The 20,315-nt window shown below is 43.9% G+C and overlaps 2 protein-coding genes and 1 pseudogene across 2 annotated transcripts in view; 2 read left to right on the forward strand and 1 right to left on the reverse strand.

Annotated features, from left to right (window-relative positions):
• Positions 1 to 312, forward strand: part of LOC147027395 (uncharacterized) — a 6,408-nt gene extending 6,096 nt beyond the window's left edge. The window contains 1 exon segment of the mRNA XM_085880232.1: positions 1 to 312. This exon segment is cut by the window's left edge and continues 720 nt beyond it. The gene's annotated coding sequence lies outside the window, so the exon portion shown is untranslated.
• Positions 1 to 20,315, forward strand: part of LOC147027393 (disco-interacting protein 2 homolog C-like) — a 220,336-nt gene that overhangs the window by 156,557 nt on the left and 43,464 nt on the right. Inside the window, exons 4-7 of the mRNA XM_085876123.1 lie at positions 319 to 438; positions 14,482 to 14,832; positions 18,097 to 18,141; positions 19,447 to 19,581. Coding sequence (XP_085732249.1) covers positions 319 to 438; positions 14,482 to 14,832; positions 18,097 to 18,141; positions 19,447 to 19,581 — 651 coding nt within the window. The remainder of the gene's footprint in view (positions 1 to 318; positions 439 to 14,481; positions 14,833 to 18,096; positions 18,142 to 19,446; positions 19,582 to 20,315) is intronic.
• Positions 6,479 to 9,363, reverse strand: LOC147027396 (uncharacterized; annotated as a pseudogene).

Genomic DNA, 20,315 nt, shown 5'->3' on the forward strand with positions numbered 1-20,315 from the left:
CTTTTGCAATTTTAAGTTCTCTAAGTTATTTGTGCAATTACTTTCCCAAAAACAATCATGATGAGTCCTTTAACTTGGCGGTCATTTTCCGCTTCATGTTGGTAGTTTTTATTTTAATCATTTGTTATTTTTGTCTCTGCTTCCACTTTATTTTTGCTCAGCATCCTTTCTTTTTGTAGTTTGGTTTCTTTGTGCAACATACCTTCCAAACCAGCAGTCAAATGGATTGTCGGTGACAGACAAATGTTTCGTTCTTTGAAGCCATTTTATGCTCGTATGTGCTTTCTGCGCACTAAGTGTCCCCTTCCCTCTCCGCAGATGTGCACACCGAGGCTGTACAGGCCGCCTTGGCGAAACACAGCGAACGAAAAGTGCCAATTCCCTCCAAACGATGCTCTCTCGTTGCACAGACATCGATCGATGCTTACACACCTCCAGGTAGGGCCCTTTACTGTCACATCATCACCCTTTTGGCTCGGAGGATGGCCTCGAGGTACACACACTCATCTCCTCGCCTCCTTGCCTGGGTTCAAATCTCAGCCCATTTATAAACTGTCACACCAGTGTTTCAAATGTGGGTTGATAAATGAACATTCAAATGTATGTTAAACTTGGTGTCTTATCTCGTAGCATCAGTTGGTGGATGTCGTCCTTGTGTCTCGCTGGCAGGGCAAAGCATCATTGTGTATGCTGTCCTTTTGAGAGACATTAAACTCAGCGTCCCGTCTGCCAGCATGATTTGGTGGAAGTTAAAGATGCCACAGTGTCCTTCTCGAAGAGTAGTCCACCCATCGCCGGCACCTTGAACAAATGACAAATTTTTCCCCTGATCGACAGAGGGTGTTGCATCAGCAGCACATCCGCACCCTCAGCCAATGATGCCACTTGCTGCAGCCATGTACTGCAGATGAAAGAAGATGAAGAATGGGACCTTCACGATCACATTATGGGCCCTTCACTCTCTGCCAATTGTACATCACGGTCATGATCGGTGTATATTCAGGTCAGGTCAGGTGAGGTATGGGAGCATGTGCTGGAGCAGCGTGTCACTGCATCCACTTTCCACCGGTACTCCAGGGGCCTCCGTCTGGCCATCCCCCAGGCAGATACCTGGCCCATCCCCATCTGCTTGAGATGCTGATCAACCTGCTTCAACCACGAGGCATGTGGTTGGCTCGTTGGCCCTCCTCCACTCGCAAGGCTCCCTCGCTGAGAGAATCTGGTGAGCAGGATCAGCGTCAGGAAAATGAGCCACATGTCCATACAGCCGCAGCTGATGCTCATGAACTATGCAGTTCATGAACATGAACTCATGAAAGAGACGACCTGGTCTCCATCTCACCAAAGGAATTACTCCAAGATGTTGAGAAAGAGAGCGGTTAAGTACCAAAGGAATTCGTCGCCATCTCAAGTCCCTCGTCAGAGTCCAAATCTCATATCTATAGAGCAAGACTGGAAGCACCAAGGACCTGAAGACTCAGACATTCGTCTTCCCGCACAGGTACCGACAGCACCACACTCCATGATCCAATGAATCCATGACTCCCCAGGCCTGATCCAGACGTCTGTTGACCTCTGGCTCACAACCAGCAGAGAAATGTACATCACTGCCAATGTAAGTGAAGCTCTCTGTGACCTTAACATCCTCATCACAAACAGGTACAGACAAGATAGCAGCATCCAAGATGTCATTGAAAGCCTGGATCTTAGTTTTGACCCAGGAAACCCGTAATCCCAGTGGCTCTGACTCCTCATTCAGCACTTCGAGGGCCCCCAAAAGGATATCTAGTCTCCGCAAAGATGGATCTTCTGCAAAATCAAAGTCAGAGATCTTGACATTCCCAATTGATGCACCGTAACTTGATTTCTCCGATATCCTTTCTCGAATCCAGTCCATACAAGTGCTGAAAAGTGTGGGGGCCAGTACGATATGTAGCACGATACATTAAAACTCCAGTAAACGATATACAGGTATTCCTCGATTTACGTCTCGGATGTGTTCTTGAAAAATGCGACTTAAATGGAATCTTTTTTTTTTTTTCATAAGAAATTCAGAAATGAAATGGGGCTGTGAGGGGTGTGGAGGGGGACGACCGACATCACAGCACGGTCACCACTCACTATTCTGCGCAATAACATCTGATTTCGCCTGCAGATTTCCAGTTTTACACACTTTCTTACCCACAGGGTCACTCTTGTCACCACAAGCATGCTAACAACTCATGATGAAGATTTTGTAAGGACATCAGCACGTCTGAACAGCGCAAATACAGAACACAGTGCAGTGCACTTTACACACCGAAGTGACTTCATTCAAGTCACATGCTTTGACTTTTCAGTCAATTGAATTGAATTGAGTTACCAGTGGAAGAAAAATTTCCACGTTTCACGTGAACAACAATAAATAATTTTAATACATTAAACAATGGCCATGGCGGTGTGTAATCTGTCTAAATTTACATTCCGTACTGGAATATTACGTACAAGAAGACAGGTACAGGTACAACCTGACAAGGGCACGGGATGCAGAAATGTTCTTCCATCCACGAAGCTTGTCTTTGCTGGCACACACACAGGCACGGCACAGGCACGCACGGTTTGTCGTCGACACGTCGTCATTGAGGTGTGACGGAGGTTAAATTTAATTGGTGAGTAAAATGTCATCATGATGCAAAGATTTGACAACGTTCGATGATTTTGAGCTTCCAACACGATATTTCCTCTTTTCAGATCTGGCAACACTGTACAAAGGCTTCTGGCCCACACACAGCAGCACGGTTTGTCGTGTCATCATTGAAGTGTGACGTAGCACTCGCTGTACAAGACCTCCGTCGCACTTCAAAGCACACACGCCTTGAAACGGCAAACCACGTGTGCCTGTGTGCGTGCCTGCGAGCTTCATCGCGTTAACGATATCAACGTCTCGGAGTAAGACTGGGCAGTTCAGGAAAATTGGTGATGGAAAGGCCAAAGCACATGACTTGAACGATGTAACTTCAACGTAAAGAGACACAATTCAAACCCTGGGTCCATAATGATGGACGACGCAACTTCGAATCAACATAAATCAGGGCAACGTAAATGGAGGTATACCTGCAAAGCACGACACAGTGAAACTGGCGAACTCCAGTAACAACTGGAAATAAGTCTGAGATGGTACCACCACCTCTCACAACACTCTCAGTACCAGAGTATAGTTCAAACATCAGATCGATCAGTTTTGGTGGCAACCCACGAAGACCAAGAATCCTCCAGAGGGCATCCCGATTCACTGAATCGAACGCTTTACAGAGATCAACATAGGCTGCAAGCAGCCCCTGCCGAAACTCTCATCTGCGTTCGGTGAGGACCCGAAGAGCAAGGATACGGTCAATCGTTGATCTCTTTGGTGTAAAGCCTGACTGATCTGGACGCTGGTGCTCAACCAGATGGTGGGGAACCTTATCAAGAATTATCCGAGCAAAAACCTTGCCCGGTACTGAGAGCAGCGTCAGCCCTCGGTAGTTGTTACACTCCTGAAGATCACGCTTTTTTCCAGAGAGGAACAACAAGGGGCCCTCTTCCAGTCAGTTGAGATGATGCCTGTGTTCCAGGCAGAGCAGAGAACTGCATGCAACGACACGAATACAGCATTTCCACCAGCCTTGAGAAGTTCAACATGAATACCATAGATCCCAGACACTTTACCCCATTCCAACCGGTTCACCGCAGCCTGTGTTACCACAAACGAAGGTGGATCACAGTTGATTGGAGGGTCAGCAATAGGGATGGTAACACCCCTGACATGCAGCTCAACTGCTGGTCGATCAGCCTAGTGCAGCCGCTCAAACTTACCGGTCCAGCGGGCCTTCACTTCAGACTCCTCTGTCAATAGCCTACCACCCTCCAGTAACTGCAGAACACTGAGGGATGGGCTTGGAGGAACGCAATGCGCAAATTCCCCTGGAAGCAGAACGAGAATCACCTGAACACAGGTGATGCTCTATCCCCTCATATATTCTTCGCACATCGGCCTCGTCCACCCTCCAGCGCACGTCCAGTGTTACGCCTAACTCCTTGAACAGCTCAGCTCTGGCATTAAGCCTGGCCCTGCGACTCTGGTCAATGGTATCCAGTGTCCCTTGAGAGATATAATTCTTCTTCACCCTCTGGTGAGTTCCAAGACATCCACTGGCAACATCAAAGATGGTGGTGTTGAAGGAACTCCACAACTCTTCAGGATTCTCCAAAGCACCCAGACCTCTCAAATCCCCACTCAGCCTGTTCACAAACTCCTCAGCTACCTTCTCATCCTTGAGCTTGCCAACATCCAGCCGAGGCTGGGATGGCACCATTCTCCCAGATTTAAGCTGCAACTTCAGAGTTGCTTCCACAAACCCGTGGCCATTATTGAGGAACTGAGCACTCAGGTTGACCCTGCAGTTCTGAATAATCCTCCAGCGACCATCAAAGAGCACATGGTCAATCTCCTTTGCCACACCGCCAGCATTAGAACAGCAAGTCCAGCGATGAGCCCATGGGCACTGAAACCATGAACCGGCCACCCTAAGTCCATGACTTCTTTCAAAGTCAAGGAACTTGGTGCTATTCTGGTGTGTATTCAATATACATGTAATACCTATAAAATAATTGTACATCATGCAGTCGCAGTGAAGACTCGTAAGGAAGGTTACCAAGCACATACAGTTGTATTCCATCTCTGTCTCTCCGTGGACTACCAAAGACTCCTACTATCTTGTTTATAACTTTTCTACCGAGTCAGGACGTTTATTGAACAGAAGCAGCTCAGTCTAATTTTGGATAATCAATTTATCAATGCTTCAATTTTGAATTAGTTTTGTCGTGGAGGTGATCCGTTTTCAGGACATTGTCAATCTATCAATTTCTTATCTCAGAATAATGGGCTGGGTGATGTGGCGTTAAGTTTCATGCTGGGTGTCGTGGCGTGAAAGCATAAAAGGCTGGGCGTAGTTTTCATCCGTATCCGTCCACCTGTAATCCGGCTACTCAGAGGCTGGGGTTGGGAGATGGCTTGAGGATGAGAGCCCTGCAATGTGCCGCTCTTATAGACGGACGGTACAAAGCAGCCTGGCCAATATGGCGGCACCCAACCCTGATTGTCAGGTCAGACCAGATCAGATCTGAGACTTGCTATGGGTATCACTTATAACCTGTACTAACCTGTTCATGAGTGTCGGCGACGAAATCAGCTCCACCCACCAAGTCCCCCTGGTGTGGAGGGAGTATGGACATGGACACCCAGCAGGATTAAACACAAAATCTGCCAAAGGGGGGAGTCTCTCCTCATGAGGCAATGGCCATTCGTATCTGGTGGCAACTGCGTCTGCAGATATCCTCCTGCAGTTGGTTACCTTCCCTATGTGGGTGGTAACAGGATTTGTACTCTGGCCTCCACAAAACACTTCACTCCACAAAACACACTGTTCTGTGTGTCGGGGCGGTTCTGAGGTGTCGTCCACCAGATGGCGGTCTCATCTGGTTAACCTGAGGTGGTCCCTTCAGGTGGGTGCCTGGAATGTCCCATCACTGAGAGGTGGGGATGAGTGAGGAATTCCTTTTTTTTTGTTGTTTGTTTTTTGTATACCAAGTCGAGGCTCATGTAATAACTAATACACATAAACATATAACAAGGCAGGAGACAAGATGGGTGGGAGAGAAGCACAAAATAGTGGGGAACAAACAATAGGATGTCTGTGGAAGGGAGAGGGATGGGGTGGGGAACATGGGGTATACAAGATGGACATTACAGGGACTTTCAGGAAGAAAAGCAGGGAATTTGAAGGAGGTGGGCTTGGGTGGATTATCGGGAGTAGAAAAGATCGAGGATTTGGATGGGGATGATAAGAGGTGGTGGTGAACAGCTGTTTAGAAAGCCTGGAGGGAAGAATGCGATTGAATAGAGTGAGGGAGTTTATTCCAAAGGCAGGAAAAAAAAGAGGAATGAAAGGGTGAAGGTGAGCAGTGATTCATGATTTGGGTAGTTTCACCAGAAGGGGTGTTTTTGGCAGACTCATAATTTGGGTATTTCACCAGAGGGGTGTTTTTGGCAGACTTTGAGTACCTTGAGGAAATGTAGGGGGGACAGATCACAGACAGAGCAGGGGGGAGCGAGGTTGGAGAGGAGACGGTAGAAGACAGAAAGACCACTGACCTGCTTCCGGCAAGAGAGTGAGAGGCCCAAAGACTCAGCTTCATCATCGGAGATTCCAATGATCCAAAAAGCCTTGGCTTCCACAGCATGAAGTCGAGATAGGTGTGAGGCAGGAGCACCATCCCATAGGGGGGAGCAGGACTCCATCAGACTGTGGATTGAAGCTCAGGTGTGCCAAGGAAGGACTTTGCACGACGTAGTCAGTGACCGGCTTTGGAAGCCAGCTTGGATATGTGGCTTTCCCAGGAAAGATCCTGGCAGATAGTGAGATCTGCCTGGGGAATGGCCAGATTAAGGCCCCTGGAGTACCGTCGAAAAGGTGGATGCAGTGATGCACTTTGGCACTTGCTCCCTTGTATGTATGTAATCTCTTATCAAGTGCTTTTCATTTATAAACTACAGGGTGCCCCACAGAAAACCAGGAAATTTGGTACAGTTTATTTTAAACAAAACAAAAGCAAACTTAGATGTAGTGTAAAACAAAGATACAAATTTGATAATAGTGGCGCCGCACAGCTCAAATATTCAAAAGAATTGTGCACTAAGTGACAAAAGCACCAAATTTGGCACACTTGTAGAAAGACATATTATGAAGCGATTTGGATATTTGGCCACCACAGATTTAGCCTTTGAGGGCCGTGGCAGCCATTTTACAAAATGGCGGCCAGGTGACATTAAAATGGCTACCAGAGGAATATAAATGGCTCGGGCTTCTACTTTTGTGGAACGATTTCATCGTTTATGGGGTCTATGGATGCGCCTCACCGAATACTACAAACGTATGGGAGCAGATTTTCGAAATTCGAAGTTTTGAAGGGGGAATACCCTTTTTTTGGGAAATTTTTCAAATCACTGTGGCTTCTACGTTTATACTTCGGTGACAACTATCACTGTGCCTATATATGCGACTAATGAGGCTCTACAAAATAGCAGTTAACGATTTTCGCGTTTTTTTAGGGGGGGGAGAAAAATAGAAAAATCGCTCTGGGCCCTACTACATTTATGTTTTTTTTTTTAAGAAAGTCCGCGCCACCACGTAAAGGGTCCCCCAACTGGTTGGCCCCCCACATGGCAGCAGGGAGGCCTAACTATAGCTAAGCTGCCCAGGGGGTGGGGGGGCGCTACTCCCCCAACTATCGGTTGGACTAAACTAGCTAACCTAACCCTAACCTATAACCCTCACGACCTGCCTTGCATTGTGTAGCCAGAGATATTCTTCCTCAGTATGCTTTTTAGCCTCTCTGTCAAGTGATGTCACCCTAGCAGCAGGGACAGGCACATTCTTGACACTGCTGGTTACAGGAGGCACGTCAGTGTAGCACTGTGGCAGCTGGCGGATGAACGTGCTCGCATCCCCAGATCCTCCAGTTATGACTATGGTTCGATCCACACCTTCTCCCATGAAACTGGGATGTTGGATCAGTGAGATAGCTGTGCCATGGAAGGAGGACTTCACTGTTGTTGAACTCGGATTGTGATCTATATTGTCTACTGCAGCAGTAGTAAAAACCTTTCCACGCATCTTGGGTGGGCAGACAACTTGCTCCAAGTGAAACTGCTCGCAGACACAGTTCCCCATCTGCGCTGTGAGGCGGAGGACACGATCATACGAGATGCTCATGCCAACGTGTGCCAGCCTATCCACCAGTTCCTTCTTGCGCGTGTGGGCGTGTAACATCATCCCCACATATATTTGAAGAGGCGTTTCTTGCGCAGGGCTGTGCCGTACAGTGGAGGATGGTGAGGTGCTTTGCATACACTTGTGTTTTACGCTGTTGAACTTCACAATTTGAGCAATGGTAACTGCTGCATTGCTTGTGTCTGTCATCTGGTCCTTGATGCTGGGTCCCTCTAAGACCATGCTGACCAGGCCAAGCAGCATTTGTGGCACAGACTCTTTCTGGCATCCTTCAGGGAACCCAATGAAAGGCTTGGCTTCTCCAAACATGTGGCAGCGCATGACTTTTGCAGCACGTGCAAGATGGATAGCATCATTGTCGCTGTCCATTTCACAAGCTTTAGCAATAGCATCGCCAACATCTTCTCGAAATGCCAACAGGATATCTCTTCCCTTGCTGTGTGATTGCATGTCAGGGAACTGGGCAAGGAGTCTCTGCTTGAGACGTGTGGAATGTACCCTTGTGTTGCTCCTGATGCCCAGCTGTTCAATTCTTGACTGGTATAGTTGAGCCAGTTCTGCTAACTTGAACACTGGCGCCGTCTCCTCATCCTGTCTGGTCTCTTCAATAAAGAGCACAAGTTCAGCAAAAGCTACTCTTGACAGCTCTTTCTCTGGTTCAGTTTCTCCTGGCGCTTCAGAAGATCGGGCCGCTCTGGCACGATTATATAACCCTGACAAGCATTTGGCATGGTACTTTGCTTCCAGGGCCACCATGTCCTCAGCACTGAGTTTGCCAAGTAGGGCACTGTCTTCAAGGAGGGTCACACAGTCCCTCACATGCCTGTCAATTGTGAAGGTCAATTGCTGCCTCATGAAGCCATTCTGAGCCTGCAGGTTGTTCACAGAAGAAACAGGAGGGGGGCCTTGACTTATCTGTGCTCGATGAGAGGGATCTGGTGCGCTTGCATGCATTAGTATTATGGCTGTCATCAGCAGTTACACGCATTCGCTTTTCGGCTCTCTGTACTTTTGTCCTGTTATATTTCAGTTGACAGGTTTCGTGATAACCAGCACTGTTCGCAACCATAGCTGCTTCAATTCCGTGACCTTCATCAAGCCGGCGTAACTGAAGCGTACGTGGAAGCTCCTTTAGTTCATTGAATCTGATGAGATTTTCGGCCAGGGAACTGTAGCCGCTCCCGACATCTGTTCGCTTGGACTGTGAGGGACGAGTCAGTGTCTCTTTCGTGTCGTCTTGACAGATGATACACAGGTTCCAGTTCGTTGTTGGTGGATGTGATGACGTTGAGACAGGTCGCTCTGGGTTGACCAACTTGAAGCTCTTGGACATGGCTGCTATTAAGCGACAACCACCATCACCAACCTGCAATGACAAATAAATATATTAGAGTCCATGTTATGACTATACAAGCATATTATAAAAATTTTTAATTATTTCCCCAAAAAGGGTTTTCCCCCCCACCCCCTTCACAATTTTTGAAAATCTGCTCCCATACGTTTGTAGTACTCGGTGAGGCGCATCCATAGACCCCATAAACGATGAAATCGTTCCACAAATGTAGAAGCCCTAGCCATTTTAAATCCTCTGGTAGCCATTTTAATGTCACCTTGCCGCCATTTTGTAAAATGGCTGCCACGGCCCTCAGAGGCGAAATCTGTGGTGGCCAAATATCCAAATCGCTTCGTAATATGTTTTTCTACAAGTGTGCCAAATTTGGTGCTTTTATCACTAAATGCACATTAGGTTAGCTATGCTGCCCCACTACAACTGCTGCATTCTGAAATAAAATAAACGTTTAGAAAATTTTCTGTTAGTTTATTGATATGGTAAAATATGGCAAAATAAATCTCAAAATTTCAAATTTCCTGGTTTTCTCTGGGGCACCCTGTGCAATGGCACGTTGTGGAGTGCATACCTCCACCAGGCTAAACAATTTACATTTTGTATCCCACCGACAGGCCAGATCTGCATCCAGACCTTAACCAAAATCTAATCGGCTTTTTCACGTTACTTCCCCAATTTTTCCACCGAGTTTCATCCGAATCCATCCACACCTTTTCAATATACCGTACTATGTCCTTTTTGGCCTTATCTTTCAATGGTGAAGAATCACTTAAAAAAAAAAAGTAAAATATTCTTGGATCCAGATCTGGTTCTTCACCAAAATCTAATCATTTCATCCTTGCCACACATGCAACCTGTGCAGAAAATTTCATCCGTATCCGTCAGTAACTTTTTGAGATATCCTGCTCACAGACAGACAAACAAATGGACAGGGGTGAAAGCCTTCGGTAATGGAGGTAACAAAACCCAAAGCACTTTAAAAAGAAACAATAAGTAAGAAAAGGTTGCGACAAACTACCATCACATTCCCATTGTTAGACCAAAGCTTTCTTCGAGGTTTAAGATGTGATGGTATCATAAATCGAGGCAGACACCCATTTATAATTTGGCTTTCAAGGTTTTCCTACTATCTTGTTTATATTGCGAAGCGTAGTGTCTGTCCGTGCGTTTGTCTGTCTCCCGTTTACGGCGGCCACTTCTTGCGCTGCGTTTGAAAAGCTGAGCCCACAGGGCAAAACTCAACATTCACTTTTTAATTGTCCCTCCCAGTTATCTTAAAAATCAACATGAACATCTGGATGAAAGTACATTAAATACAGATCTTCACAGAGTAACTCAATTTTAAATCGCTATATTTCCCCTTTTTACACAAATCTCGTCTCTGCCACCTGATGTTGCACCACAATTTCACAGTTGATGATGTAAGTAGCTCAGAGCTTTGTCTCTGAGTGAAACGAAGAGTGAAACACAATTAACCTTTTAAAAGTCTGTGAAATAATTTATATTGATAGATTAACTTAAACTTTCCCGATCACTGGAGACCGGTACTTTTGCTGGAATTGTATAAGGCAATTATTTGTACAGTGGCCTGCAAAACTATTCACCCCCCCCCCCCCCAACCAATAATGCCACATTTAGATTAATTATGTATAAAAATAAATTCCAAATGGACTTTTTTATTCATAACTGAAGAGATCAAACTAAACACTATGATAGTTGAAGCAGGTTACTCATGACGAATACCTGTAAAAAAACATTTACAAATCATAATTCACTGGTTGTAAAAGTATTCAGTCCCTTCAGTCAGTACTTGGTGGAGGAACCTTTTACAGCATTAACTGCTCCGAGTCTTTTTGAGTAGCTCTCTTCCAGCTTATCACAGTGAGATGGTGAAATCTTTCCCCATTCTTCATGTGAAAATTGCTCAAGTTCTGCCAACTTTGATGGGGATCGCCGATGGACTGCAATCTTCAAGTCTCGCCATAAATGTTGAATTGCGTTGAAGTCAGGACTTTGATTTGGCTGCTCAAGAACATTTATTTTCTTCTTTTACAGCCACTCCAGTGTGGCTTGAGCTTTGTACTTCAGATCATTGTCCTGCTCTAACATGAATCTCCGACCCAGTTTCAGATTCATGGCTGACTCAAGCACGTTTACATCTAGGATTCTTCTGTACTTTGCACCGTCCATTGTCCTTTATATCCTAACAAGCTTGCCTGTCCCAGCTAATAATAAGCAGTCCCATAACAGGATGCTGCCTCCACCATGCTTGACTGTAGGAATGGTGTTAACTGAGTGAGGTACAGTGTTAGGCTTGTGACAAATGTAACGCTTTGAATTTAGATAAAAAAGTTCAAATTTTTTTCTCGCTTGACCACAAAACCTTTCTCCACATGCCTTCAGTATCATTAAGATGCTTTTTCACAAACTCCTTATGAGCTTTTAGATGTGTCTTTTTCAGTAATGGCTTCTTTATTGCCACCTGTCCATAGAGTCCAGCTTTGTGAAAGGAATGGGATATTATTGATTGAGGAACACTGACCCCGATCTCGGACATAGAACGTTGCAGATCTTTCAAAGTCATTGTTGGATTTACAGAGACTTCCTGCTTGCCCGGCTGCTGAGTTTGGATGGGCAACTTGATTTGGGTAGAGTCTGGGTGCTATGTTGTATCTTCCACTACTTAATGATTGATTTCACCGTTCACAATGGGATATAAATGAGTGACTGAAATCTTCTTATAACCCTCTCCTGAACGGTGCTTCTCCACCACTTTATGTCTCCTTAAATTTTTCCTTGTTGATTGACCAAGTGAGTTGCACCTTAAAACTCCTTAGATAAGTGGGTGAGATTAATTTTTTTTCAGTTTAACCACTGATTACATCCAGGTGAAACCTATTAAACTTATTTTGTAACCTTTCAAACAAATATTTTGCTCCTGCAGTGATTTTGGGTTAATTAGGGAAAGGATTTGAATACGTATGCATCTGAGAATCGTCTGATTTTTCTCTGTTAATCAAACTTATTCACGTTTTAACTACTTTTTTTTGCTTTATCACTTTGGAGTAGTTTATGACGACTCGATATATTAAGTTTGATTTGAAAGCATCATGAAATAAGCTCAGATAGCATCAAAATGTGAAAACTTTGGGGGGGGGGGAGGGGAGGATGAATACTTTTGTAGGTTACTACATATGTATGTATGTATACGTATGTATGTCATTGATTGTTATCTCCATCTGTGGATTTCAGAAGGTGGAATGGACTCCTCCCAGGTCTCGAAGTATCCACCTCAATTTCAGTAAGGGATCATGAATCATGGACCAAGTTGTGAAGTTTTCTGTTCTCAAAGTTTTGTTCCGAGGGCTCTTTTGAGGATCGTCACTGAACCCCGGACAGCTTCACACTGCAGTTTGTTTGTAGTAATATTCCCAGGGATGGTTTTTAAGACGTCTGTCAGGTTCTTCATCACTCCAGATGCTCCATTTACTACTGGTACAATTTTGGCGCTCTTCATTTTTGAGGTGTTGGTATTTGGTCATTTCTTTGATTTCTGCATTATTTAGGCCGACATCAATGGGTACTGACACCTCAAGTCCCAAATGCTTCTTTTCTTTTTTGTACCTCAGTATTATGTCTGGTCGCAATGCTTTGTTTTCTTTGTTTACGCTCAACGGGATCATGAGGTCGTACGTGAGCATTACTTCCATGTTTCCATGAGATTTCTGGAACTGGGATATTGAGACGTTTGCAGATGTGCCAATTGTCCAATGAGTCTTCTTTGTCTATGCCCAATCTGTCCAACTTGTTGCTGTTTTAGTTTCATGGGTGACGTCTTCCATTCACACGTGTGTTTGGAGAATTTTGGCTTGGTGGGTTTGGGATACCTTCTCTGATTTGTTGTCTTCATGTTTGCATGCAAATTGGATTGGGTAGTCTGTTGCACTTTTTACATACTCAGCCAATCCTCCAGTTGTCATTCTGTGCACTCGGTTGAGTTCCATCAGGCCGCTACCTCCTCCTCGTATCGGTGGGTACCTTCTTGTAATAGATTGATTTTGGTAAAACATTTTGTGGATGGTGAGGAGTTTCCTTGTTTCGATGTCCAGTTTATTGATTTCTGATTTGTGGCCAATTTATTCATCTGCAGCTGTGTTGGAATACTGGTATTGCGAGTTGATTTATGGCTTTGATTTTGTTCCTTGGAGAAAGGTATGCTGTGAGGATTACGAGTATGTGTTTGTATATTTGTGTATGTGTGTGTCTGTGTGTCTGTCTGAAAATTACAGAAAATAACAGGGCTGGTCCAATCTCTACCAAATTCTGCATATGTGTTGGTGGTCCCCAGGGTCGGGTAAAGGGAACAACAAAACAATCTCCCCTTCCCCTGCGCGCCACCATCTCACAGTAAAGGTCTCCCCAAAGACCTGCTCTCCCTGTCCCCGCAACTCCCTCCCTCCCTTTCTTGTCCCCATCTCGCTCTTTCCCTCATCATCTACCAACACCCAACACCATCCTTTCCCTAAACCCCTCCTTCCGCATTCCCCAACTCCTTCCCCATGTACACATGACGCAACATTTTTGCACCATCGCTACATGTTTCTATTATTTGGTTTAAAACGTTGCAGGAACATGATATATTTGTGTGGTATCAGGTAGCAATCCTGTGAGGGTGTGTGGATGAGGTGTGTGAGGTTTGTGGGGGATGCACTTTGGGGTGGAGGTGCATGTCAGGTATGGATGCCTTGTGAGCACGTCGAGAATGGATGGTCACGCAAAGTAATTTCGATAATTTTATTAGTTATTAAAATTAACATAAGCCTCAGTGAATGATTAAAATCATTGGTTGATGCTATCTTGTGGACCAAAAGGATGATCCAGGAATTTTTTCACTTTGGGTGGAAATTTTTGTTCAATGCTTGAATTGCAATTACAAACTTTTATGAGCGGTGTCACGTCCAAGCCCCATTGGTAAGCAAGTTATTTTCTGGTAGAGTGTTATTTCGGACTCTCCTGTCATCGTTCACTGAATATCCAGTGCACCAAATTGAAGGGTCGCTTTGTTTGTCCTCTGTGAGTTTGGTGCGATGACGGTCTTTGGCTCACAGCATACGTGGCAGTGCACTGCCACCTTATCGACCTAAATTGTATTGTATTATCGTTATTGTGTTCATAAATGAAGCACAATTTTCCCAAGGGGGTGGAGGAGTACACCAGACCTCTTAATTATGAACCCCTTACATCGATCTGTTTAATACTCATTTGATCGATGTGCTTGTTTCTCTGTCGATATAATTCTTCATTTATTTCTCTATAACTTAGACTCCTCTACGGACGAGGAAGGTGGTGTTGAGAGTGGTGGTGGTGATGTGGTCAACGAGCTTTCTCCACGCCACGGCAGCAGTGGTGATTGTCGAAGCCGTTCTTGCTCGAGGTGTCGCGTGACTCCATCCCCAAATCAGGGCAGTCTGATGACCGAACCTTGGGTTGGAGGGCCAGTCATGCCGCACTCTTCCACTTCGTCATCTAACTCAAACTCTAACTCGGCGTCGTCATGCTCTCATTCCACCTCTGCCTCAGCCACATCGGCCTCTGGTGCGTCATCCTGTAGCGCCGGTCGTGGACGGCCACCTCCCCAGCCGATCGGCGATGGTGTCGCCGGCATGCAACTTGGTGGGTGTCTCGGTGGCAACTGTTGGCAGCGGCCTTGCTTTTTCTGATTTGTGCTGATGAGTTTATTCTGTGTCCACCCCTACAGGGAGAGGAGATTATTTTTTCTCCTTTATTTCCTTCCAAAATAATTATAATCGCACATCATACCTTCATTTCTGAGCCATTTCTCTTCAAATTTGTCATGCAGGTACCTTGGTCCCATACCGTCACGCCCCATATTTGGCAAGGTGGTACTTTGATCTGATACACACAAACCCTTTGTTCATTTTCCCTATTTAGGTCTATTATGGAGGTAACTATTTGTATTTATACCAATCCAGACAAGAGTTTTGGCCTGCTGAGCTTTCATATTTGAACCAATCCAAACAACACTCAGCACAAACCTACCTTGCCATAACACCTTCATAATAAAGGAGGTAAACATCAGTGCGGTATCTTCATTGGTTGCATTTTATTGTCTGTGATTATATATCTATTTTTTGGAACTTCTGGAACAGAGTAATGAAATTTCTGTCCATATTCCAGAAGTGCTGTCTAACTCCATGAATGGCTTCGACAGCACAATTTGTTCACTTGATGGACAACACAAATAACTGGTATTGAAACCGTAAAAATGTTGAAATGTGTGTACGGACCATCTGTCCATCTTATCAGTTTATGATCAAGGAATTCATATTGAATGTTATATCTTGAACACAAATCAGAATACAAGGAAGACAAGTGTTTCGTTTTACCGTAGTTTGGATTTTAATTTGTCCTGATCGCGAATGCACAGGGAGGAATGAGACAATATTCTTTCTTTGTCTGCCTGTGTGGCAGTCAAACAGAATTGAACATCTTTCCAAACGAGAAAATTACTGTTTTTTAGAATGTCGCAATTGACACATACAACAGGCACGAATAACTAATGTAACATGTTAGGGTGATGTAATAGACTCCTCAATAGAATAATAATAATATATTATTATTATTACCACTGTTACAACAGTGGGTGATAACACCCAGCATTAATTTATTTATATGCCTTTAACCCATTTTAAACCTTAATTACCCTTGCCAGATGAGAGGGTGTTGCTTTTGGGTCCATTTGTCGATCCGTCTGTTTGTTTGTTTGTTCGTTTGTCCGCACAGAACACAAGATTTTCTCCGCAACCACTTGTCAGATTGAGAAGAAAAAATCACCACAGGAGCAACTACTCATGCATGTAGAATGTTTTAATGATAATTATGACGTCATAGGTCACGTGGTGTGGCAGCCATATTGGAAATAAGGAAAAAAATTGGAACTCCTTATCTCTGAAACCCCACCAAGGAGAAAATTGAAACTTTGCACATAGCAAGTACTCTTCATGGGGAATAATTGTCTTTTTGTGATGTCACAGGTGCATCTTCTAACCGGAACAAATCTTCTCCAGAACAGCTGGACATATCAATAGGAAATGTCACACAAATGTTCAAATGTTATAACTTTATTTTGAAACATCCGTTTTTTACCAGATTTGCTTCGCTTTCCTGTAGAACACCTCACAGAACCTCCGAAAATATACACACATATCTGGCAGATGCTATGGATAGGAAGTCCCTCTGGGGGACAGGGTGGGAGGTCAAGCAGTGAATGCATTAAACCATACAGCTCTATGAAGCTGGTTAATTTTGTTACGTTCCTCAATCTTTTCTTCACTCAATACAATTCTCCAAAACAGCAGAAAAAGATAAGTTTAATGGTTTGGAAATGTCACATTTTCTTGTGTATGTATGGAGAAGGAGGGAACATAGCCTTGCTTGCTTAATAGGTATATCGGCTTCGTTATAAGACTCATTATTTCTTTAAATTAACAGATTTCACAACAGATTTCAATACTTATTTAGTTCGGACGATATCCGATCCTCGAAACCAAAATAATTTTTCGATGATGTACTTTAATTAGTCTGTGAGAGTAGATCGTGGAAAATCATCTCGTATAATGCATGAAATCACTCCAACCTCCTAATTAGAAAACTTCTAGTACTTACAAAAACGATGTACACAGCGATTCGTGGCTATGACGAACAGGCATTCAATATGAGTGAGGAAAGTGAAAAATAAACTTTATCGTTAAGAAATCATTGCGGCCTGTTCCAAGTCATGGTGAGGTTAAGCAGGCCAAAAAACATGGCGGCTTCAGACCCCAGCAAGGTTACCCAGGAAGCGCCTTAATATCCCATGGAGAGAGGTGACCGAGGATCGCCTGATGAAGGATATAATTAAATAAGGCCGTTAATTATCTTCAAAAAGGGTGTTTTAATTAACCCAAACATCCAATTTCCACTCTTGCACATCCTTGGAGTTCCTTTAGTATATGTGCAACGTTACAAGCTGCTTGGTTTCATGGTCTTGGTGTTATGGAGGAGACACACTGACACACACACACACACACACACACACACACACACACACACACACACACACACACACACACACACACACACACACTGACATTTATTAGTGCAGATGTAACACACCACAAAAAATACACAATGCAAAACTACAGACACCACAAAGAACAAGTCCTGGCAAGGGTCTGCAATTTCTGATTGCTATATATATGTATGTATGTATGTATGTATGTGTATATATATATATATATATATATATATATATATATATATATATATATATATATATATATATATATATATATATATTCCAAGAGCCATGTAATAAATTTATATATAGAATGAGATAGCGTGGCATGTGAGAGGGTGAAAAAGAGCCTGCCGGTGTGGCTATATTTACCATCCTGATTGATGCTGCGTTCTATTTCAGTTGCGCTAAACTTATGGATATTTTTCTATTTTTTTTTTTAAATCTTTAAATCACTCTTTCATTGAAATTGAAACGTAAGCTTGAAACCTCCATTTGATTTTGTTCTAAAATCCGTTCATTTGATGATATCTCTCTGTCGTGTTGGAAAATGATGAACCCGAGGCAACGATTGAAGATTTCTTTCCTTTTTTGCGACGGTTAAATATTCATTTATAGGATTTTATTTTATTAATTAAAGCATCTTTCCCTTTTATGTATTATTATATTATCGGTGTGTTACTGCTCCTTGGCATTGTGTTGGCAAAAATCTGGTCAAAGATCCATATTCACAGATTCTAAATAGTAATTAGTAATTGAGAGATCAACAGTCATGCTGTGCACCTGTTCTGAACCTTTTTTAAAAATGCGAGTGAAGACAAAGTTAAATGACATGTCCCGTTCCTGCGTTGGTTGTGCAGGTGGAACAGGACAGCACATGAGTTCCCCAAAAATCATCTGTCAAGGTATCGACAATCTGTGGGGTTATGCAATGACTTGGAGGATAAGTTTTCTTTCATTTAAAATGGTATTTTCATGTTTGCCATCAAATGTTCTTTCATTCAAATTCCCAATGAATGTTCTGAGTAATTGTGTGCAAATGTGCACATGATTGACTTGAGTGATATCACTTCCATCAGTTCATTATCACGGGGCTGTTTATTTTATTTAATCCGACTGCTGTCAAAGCTATTGATCTGTGAATGAGTCATTTGGCTCCGTAAATGTTTGTATGGATCCAAGGGTCATGTTTTTAATCACGATTGTCATCACACCCACGGGCACCTTGACCAGATACACGCTCACATCTTGATCATGTACCATGTGATGCTCCCACCATGAGCGTGTACAATGTAACACTCCCATCTTGAGCAGGTACCTTGTAACTCTTCCACCACGTGCATGTATTATGTAACTTTCCCACCACGAGTAGGTACAATATCAGGCTCCGACCACGAGCACGTACAATGCAACTCACCCACCACGAGCTGGTACGATAAAACGCTCCCATCACCAGTAGATATGATAAAATGCTCCCACCACCAGCTGGTACAATGTAAGACTCTCACCACGAGCTGGTACAGTATAACGCTCCCACTACGAGCTGGTACAGTGTAACACTCCTACCACGAGCTGGAACAGTATAACACTCCGAACACGAGCTGGTACATTGCAACTCTCACATCTTGAGCAGGTACCTTGTAACTCTTCCACCACGTGCATGGATAATGTAACTTTCCTACCATGAGCAGGTAAAATTTCAGGCACCGACCACGAGCACGTACAATGTAACTCTCCCACCTCAATCATGTACAATGCAACTCTCCCACCACGAGCTCGTACTATATAACGCTCCCATCACGAGCAGGTACAATATATCACTCCCACCACGAGCAGGTATAATGTAACTCTCCCACCTCAAGCATGTACAATGCAACTCTCCCACCATGAGCAGAAACAATGTAACTCTCCCAACTCAATCATGTACAATGCAACTCTCCCACCGCGAGCTTGTACTATATAACGCTCCCATCACGAGCAGGTACAATGTAACTCTCCCACCACGAGCAGGTATAATGTTACTCTCCCACCACGAGCTCATACTATATAATGCTCCCATCACGAGCAGGTACAATGTAACTCTCCCAACTCAATCATGTACAATGCAACTCTCCCACCACGAGCTCATACTATATAATGCTCCCATCACGAGCAGGAACAATGTAACGCTCCCACCATGGGCAGGTGTAATGTAACGCTTCCACTGGCAGATGTCGCCTCAAGTCCCCCGGATGTGGCAACGCGGATTTCTGAGCGGAGTTGCTGTTTGGAGCGGTCACGCTTGCCAGCCGTTCGCAGCCTGCCAAAGCAGTTGGGAAACAGTCAACTCATGGAGACTGGTGATGGTGAGTTTGGATTTTTTTTTTACAGAGAGTGTGATGTTGTGAACAGTTAACACATCTGTCCAGAAGCAAGCCAGTCTGAAATTAATTTCTGTTGTTTGCAGTTGTTTCCATTAAATTAGACTGCTCTGATTCTTTGTGAGGGATGAGATTCAACTGTCTGAGAGTGAGTGATTCCAAAAATACTAACTGGGATCAGGTGCGCATCCTTTTGTGTCGTCCCCATGATTACACCATTGGAAAACTTCATCTCTTTGTCTATTCTCAGAGAGCTGCCTCATCACGACCATTTCATTTCAGGACTGGTTTCTCATATCTCCCACCCCTGATATTAACTTACCCTGGGAATCCTTGCACAAACCTGTTCTCTCTTGTACACAAATTCATCCCATCTCGACTTCAGTTATCGTACACTTCCTCCCACCCATGGTACACAAAATCCTGTTGTGATCAAAATAATGACCAATTACTGCACCAGCGGCCCAAGAAAGAAGCCAGACATAACAATACGCACCCACACGCACAACACACACACACACACACACACACACACACACACACACACACACACACACACACACACACACACACAAACACAAACACAAACACAAACACACACACACTTATATAAACATGCAAACACAGATATATTATGTACTGGTAAGTACTTACAAAGTTATTTTATTGAAAATTATAACTTTAACTTATAAGCAATTTACTGATTTCCCAAATGCCCG

Source organism: Eptatretus burgeri, chromosome 4, assembly GCF_056783735.1.
Source record: "Eptatretus burgeri isolate ZD-2024b chromosome 4, Ebu_testis_v1, whole genome shotgun sequence".
In the NCBI taxonomy this organism is placed as follows: Eukaryota; Metazoa; Chordata; class Myxini; order Myxiniformes; family Myxinidae; genus Eptatretus; species Eptatretus burgeri.